We start from the raw sequence: 15220 nt of genomic DNA, 5'->3' as shown, positions 1-15220 counted from the left end.
TTCCGTATGGAACGTCATAATCAACTGAAAGATAATGATCTAACCAATCTGTGATATTTTCTGAACAATTACGGGAATTCACTGATTTTTGTCGCACGTATTCCAAATATAAAATTAAAGAAATACACAGGTTTTTTTTAACCCAAAGAACTTGACGTGAGGAAGTTCTGTTCTGTTGCTCAAAGCTAAAAATAAGCAGCACCTCAATGTTCGTATTTATGTTTTCAGGAAATCATACAGTTAGACAGATAATCAGTTGTAGCCCTCGGATTCTTTTATAAACACCAATCCACAAATTCAGTTTGCACATATGTACATACATACATATTGAAGTTTTGGCTAAAATCTGTTTTTATGGCGCGCCCTATTATATGGCACCCAAAATGCACTCCCTAAAAACAGATTTTATTACTTCACTTTTTCACACAATGGAAAACGGTAGATTTATTATGTATGCCGCTCTGGATTGTGCAAATCGTTCATACATAGAGTATGCAATCCTAAAAAATTAGAAAAAAAAATGTGTGTGAGTAATCCTCTTATTTATATTATAAAGAAATCAACAAAAATCGTTCATTGCTATGTATGTTCATATGTACATATGTATGTATGTACATAATTCATTCCCCTCAAACATTCCCGGAGATTTAACAGAAGGTTGCTTGATCCAGAGCCCTACTTTGGACTTAGAAAGGTACACACCAGGAACACCATTAGTAACTGCGAAACAAAGCAATTTAGGCGACATTGGATTGAATGTCCAGAGCAGCCCAAATTGCTTATGCTCCCAGCAATGAGACTATCAGCCAAACTCATTAATCTAAGCAGAGAGGACCTACGAACTACAAGAACATTATACGGGCACTGTACAATATCACCAAAATAATTTAAATCTATGCGATACAATAAACTTTCACTTTTGTGAGCTGGAGGATGAAACGCCAGTTCACATTCTCTGTGAATGCGTGGCTTTGGCAAGGCAGAGACTCTTCCATCTATGCAGGTGGCGTGACTCTTAATCCCTTGGCTTCAGAGCCAATGAAAGCAAAGAAAAGGCACGTAATTTAAATAAATATGCCCTGAAAAAATGAAATTGGACATCTTGACCACTCGTATTTGGGAAGTTAAAGCGTATCGGAAATAAAGGAAATATTACAATTTTAAATATGTTAATATATGCTTTTTCGAAATTATTTTAATTGGAGCGATCAGGGAGATAGCTGTTAATTTTATTACAAAACTCATCGATGTGTGGGCCTGTGCCTGTGGCCATTATTGAGCAGTCATCGGCGTAGGAAACGATAGTGACTCCTTCTGGTGGTGAAGCTAGCTTCAATATGTAGAAGTGGTACCCCTTGTTTAATTATTCTGGGCTTAGATGTTAATGTTAATGTTTTCTTCAGGGTCACAATCAAGTATGCAGCCAACATTTATGTGAACTTTAAATATATTTTCAAGTGGTTCAAATATTTACTAGTAACTAATACAATTCTTACTTGCGCAATACACAAAATGTATACATTCTGAATAAATTTTAAATTACAACTTACTCATGTATCTTTTCAATGTCTGGAACTCGGTGTTGTTTTGGGAAACAAAAAAAAAAAGCAAAAAAACTTTGTTTTATTATAAAAACCAACGAAAATAAATAGTTTTGAGTAGCTGCGTAGAAGAATACAATGTTACAACAGCAATTAAATTTTATTTTTTGTAATGTTTGACATATTAAACTAGAAGACAAGGGTATAACTTGTCCCCCTTCAATTCATAAAAAATGCAAGAGGTTTATAACGTGTTTTGAAATGATCAATTTTCGGTTTTAAAAGCGTTATAAACCTCTTGCATATTTTCCAGCGTGCCTTTTTATCACTTAAAGTAGCGTTCCATATACCGTTTCCTCCATCTGCATTACCAGAAGATATGCAAATATTCTTACATATCATATGTTATTCTACTCAAGAATACTTACTCGAGAATAAACTCAAAAGAACTGAAAATTTGAAACAGGCCTTAAAACAGAGCCGGCCACACAAATGCTAAAACAATTGCATAAGTGTGTGTAAAAATTGACTGACAACTCCCCACAGTGTGCTAAAAGAAAATGTGGACTGTGAAGTTCGAAATTAAAAAGGACTGGTTATTTGGTTTCAAGCTAATCCTAACAATATTTACTTATATTCATATAAATAAGAACGCGGAGGTCGAGCTAGCCAGATAAAACGTTTTTATAAAAGAAGGTATGGTGTTTCTTCAATGCAAAATTTACGTAAAAAAATCACTTTTTCATTAAGAAAGAACTATAAAAAAAAGTAAATGTAAAGATAGAAATATATATTTTCAAAACATAAAGTTATTCAATAAAAAAAATGTATGAAAATTAATAAAACTAAGTAGAACGTATAAAAAGTTACTTATATTAAAGTTTCAATATTTATTAATAATTAATTAATTATTATTAATTATTAATATTTAAATCGTCAATATTAATATGTATGCTCAAAGGAACTTAATAATACTAACTAAAACGTATTAAAAGTCACTTTAACCTTGCAGCATATTGTGTTTATTATGTGCCCAAAAAGTAGCATGGACTTTTCCTTTTGCATTCACTGTTGATTTTAGTGAGTGACAAGCGAAAGCAAACGATCGTGATCGCACATAGTTAGTCTCTGTGTGAAAATACGAATTCAAATTGCGCAATGTGCAACTCATGGCGCAACGATACAAGGTGGCAGCATGGAACAGCTGATTACAAACTTTTTATTTGATTTGATACATCAACTTCCGGCCCAGTACGATTTTGACATTTGTCCATCGAATTTACAAAACCAATGTACATGGAATTTTTATTTATGTTTGTAGGTATGTCACCATGCTGCCACTTGTATCATTCCGCTATGGTGCAACTTTTGGCCGGCTCTGCCTTAAAACATACATAAATATCCGAAAACACTTGTGCATACTTAATCATTTGTTTAAATTGAATACTAAATTCAGTACAGATGCAATGAACAAAACCGAAGCGAAATTTCTTAGCAACCCTGATTTTGATAGACTTTTTTAATATAAATTAATAAGCTGCACATTATTTGTGCACCCGATAATAATCTTGTATATGTATTCGCTTTTAAATTTTTTTTTAATTATTTTACAAAATTTTGCATAGGGTATTTCAAAGGTAAAGATATAGTAAATACGATGAATGTACACTGCTAAAGCAGGAATCGAAACAAGCTATTTTTTTACAGGAATGAGTAGGAAAACATTATTAGTTAAAATTTAGGGGCGGACTTTTGCAATTTTTTTTCCACTCAGTCTATTCGATATAGCGATTATATGCCAGTACTTTCTTAAAATCAGTATACAATATAGGTAGGGTAAAAAAAACTGTGGCATATTTCTAGAATTAAGATTTTGAGATAATTAGTGGTGGTCTCTATTAAGAGATCATCGATTTTGGTAAGAGGCAAATTTTCGTGTTGAAAAGAAAACTTACTTCGCTTTTTTGCGAATGCAAGTACAAATTTAAGAATCCTAGTTCATTCGTTCTGCCATCCTAACAAAAAATTAGGGTATCTGCATTTTTTTTTTTTACATACATAAGTGCAAATTCGAATATTTCAAAAGCAAGCTCTTTTTATTTGCAACTTTTCTACACAATAATAATGCAATAAATAATTTATTTAAATATTTCAGAAAAAAATGTTTGGCACTTTAAAAAAAATTTACTATATTGTAGATATATTGGCTCTTCAAAGCATTTATCCCATACTAAAACACATGCCATACATACATATATGATTGCTTTTAAATAACTTGCATACTAATTCTTGTATCCTTTTTTTTATTCCAGAGGAAGCACGTAAAACTGGCTCTCGTGTACTTTTACACTGTCATGCAGGCATCTCGCGCAGCGCCACAATCGCCATCGCTTATGTTATGCGCTACAAATCACTGTCACTATTCGAGGCTTACAAACTGGTCAAAGTGGCGCGACCCATTATTTCACCAAATCTTAATTTCATGGGACAACTGCTCGAGCTAGAACAGAGTCTACGTATGAGTGGAGTTTTAAAGCCAGCCTCGCCAGGTGCCTCCACACCCACCACACCAACATCTAGTCACGTAGAATTTTGCGCACATACAGTGCCATCGACGTCTGTAGAGGATGAAGATGAAACTGATTCATCACTTTTACGCAAACATCATATCGATACAAAACGTAAACTAAGCAATAACATTGATGACAGCAGTGAGGAATGCTTCGAAGATGCACGCAGTAAGCTAAGCAGTAGTACACACAGCAGTGCGGCGAGCAGTAGTAATTGTGCAAATGGTCAAGCATTGCGGTTAACATGGCCACCGCACACGGGAACATCTACCTCGAACTCGTACTGCTATTCAGCGACAGCGTCCTTCTCATCATCGGCTTCCTCATCATCGTTGTCCGCATCGTCTTATTCTTCATCTACGGCTTCTACGCCGACCTCACCGTCAGCTGCTTTATCTAACGCACAGTCACCGTTCCTCTGCTACACACCAAAAACTGTGCCAAAACAGCGTCATTCACCAGCTAAATTGCGACTTAACCTGCGCTCCACGTTTGCACCCATAAGGCAATCACAATCATGCATGTCAATACGAGAAGTGGCGGATGAGACGACAAATATAATCACCTGCGAAACTACCGACACAGCATTGGCGATAGCGAGCGTAACAGGAGCTGGAGAAAATACGACATGCAGAAGTAGCAACAATAACTCAACCCTGCCAGTGGAAATGGATCAGGATAACAATATCGTAATGGCAATGTCGGCCAATGATTGAGAGCGTTTTTAAAAGAACTTAAACTAAGAAGAATTATTAGGACATATTGAAAACAAAACTAAATTATTAAAAAAAAAACTTAGTAAAGAAAATAACTAATATATGAAGGAGAAAAAAGAGCACTTTAAAAAATGCTGTGAATAATTTTTAAGTGTACAAGTGTAGCATACCTTATATTTATATACACTGACTTATAAATGGTTATTTACATATGTATATATGAATTTATGTACACAACTCAGCGTTTGTATGTAAATTCATAAAAAAGTACACTGAAAGAAATTGTGCTAGTAAAATCAACAAATCGGTTCTGTTGTTCTTGACTTAACGGAGATTCGGTGAAATTGATCGAATATGGTTAATTCGACCGAGTTCTTTGTTAAGCGAACAAATTAGTTTAGTCATTTCAACAGAAGAGAAATTGTCGCTCTTAAGTTAACAAAATTCTGTAAAATTAACAGATTCCTAATCAATCTAACTGATTTTTTTGTTAACACAACTGATCTCACTGGTCATTTCAACAGCGATCAACAATCAATATATGAGCAAATTTGAAAGAGAATTTTACGCACACTGCGCTCTCTACTTTGTACTTATGTATGCTGTGTACACCGTAAGCCCTGGGTTCGCACCCCGGGCAAAGCAACATCAAAATTTTAGAAATAAGGTTTTTCAATTAGAAGAAAATTTGTCTAAGCGGGGTCGCCCCTCGGCACTGTTCGGCAAGCACTCCGAGTGTATTTCTACCATGAAAAGATCTCAGTGAAAACTCATCTGCCTTGCAAATGCCGCAACATAGGTACTTTCGGACAAAGCTGTCGCAACAACTTTTTTTGTTCATTTGACTACTAAAACGGTCAATTACGAATCAACGATTTGTACGCAGTTGATTCAACATCTTGTTGCGATGGATAAAAACTGACAGAAATTTCGGTTGAATTGACCCGTATTTCGGTTGATTTTACCAGCCTTTCTTTCAGTGTACACCACCATACCGATCGACCGACTATGAGATCAAAACGACAACACGCCTACTATATTAACGTGAATCTTTCGAGCATATAGTTACACTTTTTTAAAAAAATCAACTAAAAAATGTAAAACATGAGTTCTTGAAATCGAAAATTTTGAATAAACATATTTCACGGGATATTGCAGTAACTATAACGACCTTAAATGTCAAGTGTTTATAATTGGCGACACCTTGAGAAATTAGGTTTTAAATTCGACTGCATTCGATAGTAAAAGTACAATTAGGTGAGTTATATTCAAATAACTTGAAGTATGGTACAACTGTATGGGAATTCACTAGCTTTTAACGATGATTTTTCGTTTGCGAAACCGATTGTGCTTTTCACTAAGGTTCGACGTCGTTAACATCGTTAAATTGAAAACAAATGGCTTCAAAAATAATGACGCCAACAAACTTGAAATCATCTTTCACATATAACAAGATTATCTTAATTTTCGTACTTAACTCCTAATCGGCAATTTAATAACTCGATTTTCCACACAAATTTTTCCCTTCGATAAACGGTAATTATGAAGAAGTTGTAGTGATGCCCATACATTTTGCGGTTTCATCCCTAGATGAAAGCACAAAATAAAAGAGAAACGTCCAAAAACTGTGTAAACAAGATGGCCGACCAGCAGATTCTAAACCTATAACGTAGTTTCGAGGGCCGGGATATCTGTAAACATCTAGAATAACGGTTGTGGATTTTTCGTAGACTAGGGCATGTGTAAACATGGTCTTAGCCACAATAGTTGATCATAGATTAAGGAATATCGATAAAGCAGCGTTACTGAATACCGAAATCGTTATAGCTATCCATTCAAAAATATAGCGATGTCTAATTTTGTTAAAAATTTTAATTCCACTATTCCTAGTCATTTAGAACTTATTTTGCTTATTTCAGCTTGCTTACTAAAAATCAGTTTTGTATTAATAAAGACAGATTTGTTTTTATTAGCTGAGATGATAGCAAACATACAATTTTAAAGATCATCATTGTTTACAATTGTTCACTGAACTGAGTTCAATAATAAAATTCGATCATCAGTTATTAAAAAATTAACAATGGAACGTGCGTTTATTAGTCGAATGGCTTGAGAGCACTAGTTTTCATACTCATACATGAGTAATGTATCTTTGTATCTTTTAAAAATAACAATATTAATATTAAAAAGATATATTATAATGAGTGTTCATGGAAAAATGATAAAGTAAATATGCATTTATTTGCCTATGTCGAAGGCCACTTTAGATTCCAAATTTAAATTTTTTCCAAACTTCAAAATTTTAATTTTTTACTATAATCAATATAAATTTTTGTATTTTTCTTTAATTCATATCATTTCATTTTTTTTAATTCACTTTATAACGTTTTCGAAAATTAAAAATGAGATTCAAGTAAAAACTTAATTACATAAATTAAGCGAAATTAAGTAAATTTTAATCGTTTTAGAGAAATGATTGTTTTGAAATAAATTATACTGCAATTTGAGAGCCATTTTTTTATCAATAATATCTGCGTTTTAAGCTCCACCTCGTCTCGTCTCCTAAATATTTTACATATATGTATAGTTAATATCATATTCAAAATATGTAAAAGAAGCGAAAAACCTATATATCATAATAATTTAATCATATGTACATACATATTTATCAAGCGAATACTTGTTTTAATGCCAAAATTTTCCTATAAAACTGTTTTAAGTTTTTATTTTTAATCACATATATTCCATACAAGCGGCACATTTTTAAGCTGTAAATACATACAATATATAAATTAAAATTTACACAAAAAACATTGGGCATGCAAATGAACCTACATATGTACATAAAAGTTAACTGCACATCACAATAAATTTGTTGTTTTTTCTTAGGCACCCGTAATGTTTACTAAGAAAATTAGAAATATACATACATACTACAGCCCAATTCTAAACGAAAATTCCGTGCTAGTTTTTTCCCTTCTCCCATTCCTCGTATTCTAAATAAAAATTCCTTGTGAGTTTCTTCACTTCTCCCTTTCCTTCTATTCTGAACAATGTTCGAAAAAGCGGAAACTGGTTATGTGAGAAAAGTAGGTATTATAAATGTGAGGGAGAGGGAGATTTCTCTGTCATTACTTAGGAGTTTTTTCACTTGTTTAAGGTATAATTATACTTACAGCGCATTGCATGACAAAACAGTACCTACATAGCATGTGAAACATAGACCTGATTATACTTTACGTAGCGTACATAGACTATCGCTGACAAGGGCAAACACACACACAAATAAATTTAGTACGTAGAATATAGACAAACTCAAGTAATCAATATGGTTTACTCTGAGAGTGATGCTCATTTTTCCACTCTTTGCAATAACAATGTTAACAGCACGAAGAGTGAGAGAGTCGCGCGCATAGCGCATACATGGAAATCAAAATTCAACAGACTTTCATGCAATGTACAAGCACGCAAATCCCATTGAACAGATATTTTTTGTGAGAGCAATGTTGTTGTGCCCTGCTATGCTATGTATGTAAGTATAATTTACCCTTTAAATTAAAGGGAATGTATCAAAATAGTTAAAGAAAATTGGTTCTTTTAAGAAAGAACACTTATTTGTACAAATTTGTGCTGAAATATGGACATTCTACCACAATATTCTTTATTTTAAGTCGAAAAGTATATGATAAGCAACGGAAGAGCTCTTGGTACATATATTTGATGCAGCAATCCAGAAATTGCACAAGGATTTTTTAAGAACGGTTAAATAGATTTAGCATATGACGAACTCAACTCGACTTGGCCGCCAGAAAATTGCTTTGCTGAATGGAAGCAGGTAACTCCGGCGGATTTGTGTTATCCCGCCGTCTTCTTCTTCTTATGCTCCTCTGTTGATGTTGCTGTGGCACTAATTCATTACTCATTTCAGTGAATACCACATGAAATGCAATACTGTACATTGTTTATATTTTATTTCTTAATTTCAAACAAATTTGCAACAATAATTAAACTTTTCAATTTTTTAAACAAAATAAGAAATGCGAAACGAAATTTCAATTGACAAAACAGCTGACTATTCCCCAATTATTGTTCTCCCTAGGAGAAAAGAATTGGAGGATTTTTTTCGTGGGAATAAAAAAATCCGCGAGAACTAAATTCCGAGGGAATATTTAGAATTGGGCTGATAAAGAACAAATATTTTTACGTAATTTTCTTTTCTCGTCATTATCGCAGGTTAATTTAATTTAATTAATAATATTTTAGTCATGTATATTGTAGGCTTAAAGTAATTTTAATGCAAAGTATAAATAAATATACATATATACATATATAAATTAGTATAAACAAATTATTTAAACCCTTTATGTATGAGCGTATAATATAAATATAATCCATTCTTTATTTAAGTACTCATCATTTTTTTGACTCAGTTCAAAAAATCAATTTTAAAACAGAAATATTTGTTCTGATTAAGGAAATATTCAAGTTTCAACCTAAAATCAAGCACACACGTACTATATACATATGTACATATGTATGTACTTATTTATGTACACTAATTTAATGTTTATTATAATTACCGCGTTCTTGCACATACAAACCTAATTTGATAAGCTTCCACTATAAAATGAATGTGGAGTGTAAACCTAAAAATGAGAATATGTACATGTAAAAAAGTTATAATTTTGGAGAAAAAATTAAAACGTGTTTTATATAAGAAAATTTTCGGCGCTTTGTATTATTGTGGGGGTATACATAGATACAAATTGGGTCCTCTCGCTAATTATCATGTTAAGCCTATGTAACTCTGCGGGGTGTTGAGCTATTGCGTTGATACCGAGTGCGATTTATCCTTTACTAGGTCTAGGTTAGGTTGAAGCGGCCGGTTAATAAAGACTGCTATGGACTCTTGCACGTCCAGAATTCGTTTGACGACAAAACGGAAACGGAAAGTTCTCTTGTCAGATACTAGAATTTTTTAGGACCTATCTTAGTTGCTGCTTCGAGATATGGCAACTCTGCCACCCTAGTAGCTGGAATCTTGGACGAGGACTAAAGCCTTGTTGCTGTTGCTGCGCTATATTTTTGCCTTTAGGTCTGTAGGTGAGATTTGCAGAATGGCACGCAATGTTGCTGTTGGGGTAGCTTTCAAGGCTCCCGTTATCCTACTCATTGATAAAAGCTACTTTTTTGTGTGGCTGTGCACCAAACTAGGACCAATAGTAAAGTATGGGCTAGACAATTACCTAACTTGAGAGTTTGGGCGATAGGCCCCGCATGCAATATAGCATCGTCTTGCGTGCATACAGTGCCATTGAGGCTTTCCTCGCCCTCTCTTCCACATGGTGGAACTACGACAACTTACTATCTACTATAATTCCTAGATATTTACTTCTATACTTTTCTTTACCCCTCCAAACATAGGCTTAGTCCATTTAGCGACCTTATTGTTGTTCCTAGTAAATAATACTAGATCGGGGTTTTCTGCGTTAGCGGTTAATCCAACTCCGTATGCCCACACATATACATCCCGAAGCGCCTGATCCATCAGACAGCTGATTGTTGGTAGACATTTGCCCTGCCTGAAACGTCATCTAATTTTAAATCAAACTATTTTATTTTAACAATTCTTCTCGAAATCTAGGCTGCATTTGAAACTTTTTATAAATACAGCATAGAACCTTGTGAAATATTGGGAAACGAATGGGTAATCGCATAAGAAATTTAGGTATAAATGTGAGAAGGATTATTATTTTAACCGGTTACGAAAAGAAAAACTACTTTTCGTATTCTGATTGCGGATAATAACGTTATCAGCAAAGTTGCACGTTCAATTGCGCATCCATTCCCTGCAAACATACTACTGGTATTTACTCGGTAATTATCGGATAATTTATCAGAGAGTTCTTCAGTTAAACAGAATTGGCATCGGGATGGAATTGCCCTATATACCTCTCGTACATGTGAATTTATATAAGTACAATAGCATATAGAAAACTGGAATATACCAGTAATTTGTTGGAAATTTCCACGTATTTTACCAATACAAAACCCGTCCATTAATAGGCTCGTTTTTGGTAGTCTACGTAAGAAAATAAAAGTATTTCCATGATTTAACCAACTATTTTAGGTATATATATGGCCATAAATACCGGTAGTTTCCTGCATACTTTTTTGGTAAATAACCAATAACTACAGTAAATTATCCCGGTGGTTTACTTGATGATTTCTAGTAGTTTACTGGTATTTCTTAGATCATTTCCATGTAGTTTTTTTGGTAAATATCTCATAAACACAGTGAATTGTACTGGTAGTTTTCTAGGCAAATTCTCGTAGTTTATGGCTAATTTGTCTTGAAACCACGTGAAATATATTGGTATTTTATAAAAAAGTTCCTTGTGGCGTACGTGGAAAAATAGTCTAAAATACCGTTAGTTATCCGGTAATCTTACACTAGTTTCTTTGTAAGTTCTTGGGTAAATATTTCCAAAATTATAGCCTAATTTACCGATGTTTTCATGTCCAGTTACTTAAAAAAAAAACAAAAAAATGTAAGGCGCGATAACCTCCGAAGAGATCTAAGGCCGAGCTTCTCTTCCAATTTGCGTCGTGCTCCTCTTGATTTTTCCCTACAAATTGGCCGGACGGGACCTACATGTTTTATGCCGACTCCGAACGGCATCTGCAAGGCAGATGAGTTTTCACTGAGAGCTTTTCATGGCAGAAATACAATCGGAGCGCTTGCCAGACACTGCCGAGGGGCGACCCCGCTTAGAAAAATTTTCTTCTAATTGAAAAATCTTATTTCTAAAATTTTGATGTTGCTTTGCCCGGGAGTTGAACCCAGGGCATACGGCGTGATAGGCGGAGCACGCTACCATCACACCACGGTGGCCGTTACTTACTAGTTAATAATTCCGTATTCTAAATTAAATACCAATAAAGTCAATTTTCTATCAAACTTTATTAATAATTCATTCTTTATTTAACAATAATTAGAATTAAAACTAAATTTAAAAAAGGTAAATTCAAATTTAAAATTTAAAAAAGTTAGCACGTGGTATAAAAGGTGAGTTACATACGTTCAAACATGCAAGTGAAACTTATATTTGGGGTATTCCATCCCATTTCGACCAATTTTGAACCCGACCCCTTTAGAATTGGCTGAAAGTTTTTCTTCTTTTTCTAGCTTACGAAAGACGTTTTTCAGAATTTTTTCAAATTTTTTCATCCAACTCAAAAAAAGTTATGAATTTTTAAAAAAACATGAAATAATGTTTTCATAATGCTATAACTTTTTCAAAAATTGACCGTTTGGGATCTTTTTTTTTTAAATTTGTTTTTAAATGCACTTTTCGGAAAAAATACAAAAAAAATTTTAAAGTTTTTTTTTTAATTTTTCAATTTTTCGAATTTCGCCATTTTTTTTTTTCATAAAATACTTCAATCAATTCTGCAATCATCCCCACTAATCCCGGAGTGGGCCGATTTTTTTTTTATATTTTTTTTTATTTAATTGAAAAAAAAAATTTTCAAAAATATAAATTTTTTTTTATCAATTTTATTTATATAACAAAAAAATTTAAGAAAATGATTTTTAAGTATTCCTTTCTTTATATATTATGGTAATCTACGATTAAAATAACCAGGATTAATGACTGACACAGTAAACATGTAAGTTTTCTAATACTAATGTAACAAATTATGAATTTATTTTCTGGCGTTTAAATATTTTACAAATTCTTTGTTCTTCTGAATTTGAAAAGTTTTTAACATACAAACAACCATATTTGTCAGGAATTATGCAATGTAATTGTTGAGTTCCTGTAATCGATTTTGTTTTCAAAAATCTTTCATTCAAATCTTTTTTTTTTATAATCATCTTCTGGGGAAAACTTGACTGTAATGTTTGGCAAGTTGTCCGGATCAGAAGTCCATTTAAAAAGTCCTTCAGGTTTCGTTATTTGACTATCAACCGCGAGTTGGAGACTCGCTCTTGCTGCATATCGTTTGGTAATGCCACCAATACCATCACACGGACCTTTGCCATGAGCAGTCGCAAAAAAGTGCCATTCGGCAGGAATGTCAAAATTATCTTCATGATAATATAAATTTACAAAGTTTTTGAAGTTTTTAAATTGTTGAGGAGCTCCATCAGAAAAATAATAAATCTTGTCACAACGTTCAGGAAAACTCTTCACATAATCAGTAATTATTTTAATAAAAACATGAACAGCAATGGCATCATGATTAATTGCTAAGCTTTTGTGTTCAAGTTTGCCATTTACTTTATAATAAATTACTACCGGAAAAGTTGTTGAATACGAATGTATGTGTATACCGGCCTAATGCAGTTGCTGGACAGCGAAAGCGAGTCATTTTAATCGTAGATTACCATAATATATAAAGAAAAGAATACTTAAAAATCATTTTCTTACATTTTTTTTGTTATATAAATAAAATTGATAAAAAAAATTTTATTTTTGAAAATTTTTTTTTCAATTAAATAAAAAAAAACATAAAAAAAATCGGCCCACTCCGAGATTAGTGGGGATGATTGCTGAATTTATTGAAGTTTTTTATGAGAAAAAAAAATGGCGAAATTCGAAAAATCTTGAAAAACTGAAAATATAAAAAAAAACTTTAAAAATTTGTTTGTATTTTTTCCGAAAAGTACATTTAAAAACAATATTTAAAAAAAAAAAGATCCCAAACGGTCAATTTTTGAAAAAGTTATAGCATTTTGAAAACAAAAACGGTGTTTTTTTAAAAATTCATAACTTTTTTTGAGTTGGAATGCAAAATTTGAAAAAATTCTGAAAAACGTCTTCGTAAGCTAGAAAAAGAAGAAAATTTTTCAGCCAATTCCAAAGGGGTCGGGCTCAAAATTGGTCGAAATGGGATGGAATACCCTATATGTAATTGGCTTAAACGAATAAAGTTTATTTTATTTATTACTATTACTTATTATTGATTTGACGTGCTTAAATCGGTTATGCGCTAGCTCGATCGACTTCCGCATTAATTTTTCAAACGTTTTGCGACCCAAAGATGAAAATGCATCTATAAAAAAAAGTTTAAGTTATTAGATAGTAACCTTTCTTTAATACAACTCTAGAATGTGTTTGTTCGATATGGAAATCAAATGAAAGGTGTTAATGAGTATTTTAAAAGGGAGTGGGCCTTAGTTCTATATGTGGACGCCTTTTCGAGATATCGCCATAAAGGTGGACCAGGGGTGACTCTATAATGTGTTTGTACGATATTGGTATCAAATTAAAGGTATTAATGAGGGTTTAAAAAGAGAGTGGCCCTTAGTTGTATATGTGAAGGCGTTTTCGAGATATCGACCAAAATGTGAACCAGGGTGACCCAGAACATCATCTGTCGGGTACCGCTAATTTGTTTATATTCATATGTAATACCACGAACAGTATTCCTGCCAAGATTCTAAGGGCTTTTGATTTCGCCCTGCATAACATTTTAATTTTCTTCTACTTAATATGGTAGGTGTCACACCCATTTTGCAGTTTTTTCTAAAGTTATATTTTGCGTCAATAAACCAATCCAATCACCATGTTTCATCCCTTTTTTCATATTTGGTATAGAATTATGGCATTTTTTTGTGTCATTTTTCGTAATTTTCGATATCGAAAAAGTGGGCGTGGTCATAGTCGGATTTCGGCCATTTTTTTACCAAGATAAAGTGAGTTCAGGTAAGTACGTGAACTAAGTTTAGTAAAGATATATCGATTTTTGCTCAAGTTATCGTGTTAACGACAAAGATGAATGGATTTGCAACTCTTTGTTTCGAGCAGGCATGCTTAACCAACGAACCGATATCATTTCGTTACGATAATTAACGTTAATAAACGAAACAAAGTCATTTCGTTTCGTTTATTACCGTTAAGAACGTCAAATTAACGAAATGATTTTGTTTCGTTTTCTGCCATATCAAAACTAAATCAAATCGTTTATGTTGATTATTAATTTCAAACTATGCTGGCAAAGCTGATTGATGGCGGAGTCATTAAAGGTGGAAGCATTAGCCACGGCGATTGCAACTTTTCTCATGAATTTTGACAGTACGAATATTTCTCAGAGTATTTTTGACATTACCACCAACGAACTACACAAACAACTTACATGGAGCTTGTGTGTGTATGTCCGCTCGCTGTTACCACCTTACGGCTTCACCATGGCTATAGCATTGCCAGCACAATTCAAACATAAAGTATCACGTTTTTGTTAACGTTTTTAACGTTAACGAAGGCTTTTCGTTTCGGTTAAAGCCGGAGTCATTGGTGCCGTATGTCGTATCGCTGTATCCGTATCCCTAACGTAATCAGCTGTTTATCGTTACGACGGTAAACCAAAACCCAATTGGTTGGCT

The 15220-nt window shown here is 33.2% G+C and overlaps 1 protein-coding gene across 8 annotated transcripts in view; it reads left to right on the top strand.

The window, feature by feature from the left end:
• Positions 1-9549, top strand: part of puc (puckered) — a 97842-nt gene extending 88293 nt beyond the window's left edge. For all 8 annotated transcript variants that reach the window (XM_067760425.1, XM_067760423.1, XM_067760424.1 and 5 more), the window contains one exon: positions 3854-9549. In XM_067760425.1, coding sequence (XP_067616526.1) covers positions 3854-4827 — 974 coding nt within the window. In that variant the 3' untranslated portion in view covers positions 4828-9549. The remainder of the gene's footprint in view (positions 1-3853) is intronic.
• The last annotated feature ends 5671 nt before the right edge of the window (positions 9550-15220 follow it).

This window comes from Eurosta solidaginis, chromosome 1 (genome assembly GCF_040869045.1).
Source record: "Eurosta solidaginis isolate ZX-2024a chromosome 1, ASM4086904v1, whole genome shotgun sequence".
Lineage (NCBI taxonomy): Eukaryota > Metazoa > Arthropoda > Insecta > Diptera > Tephritidae > Eurosta > Eurosta solidaginis.
The sequence above is the reverse complement of the archived record's forward strand: the minus strand, read 5'-3'. Positions and strand labels throughout refer to the sequence as shown.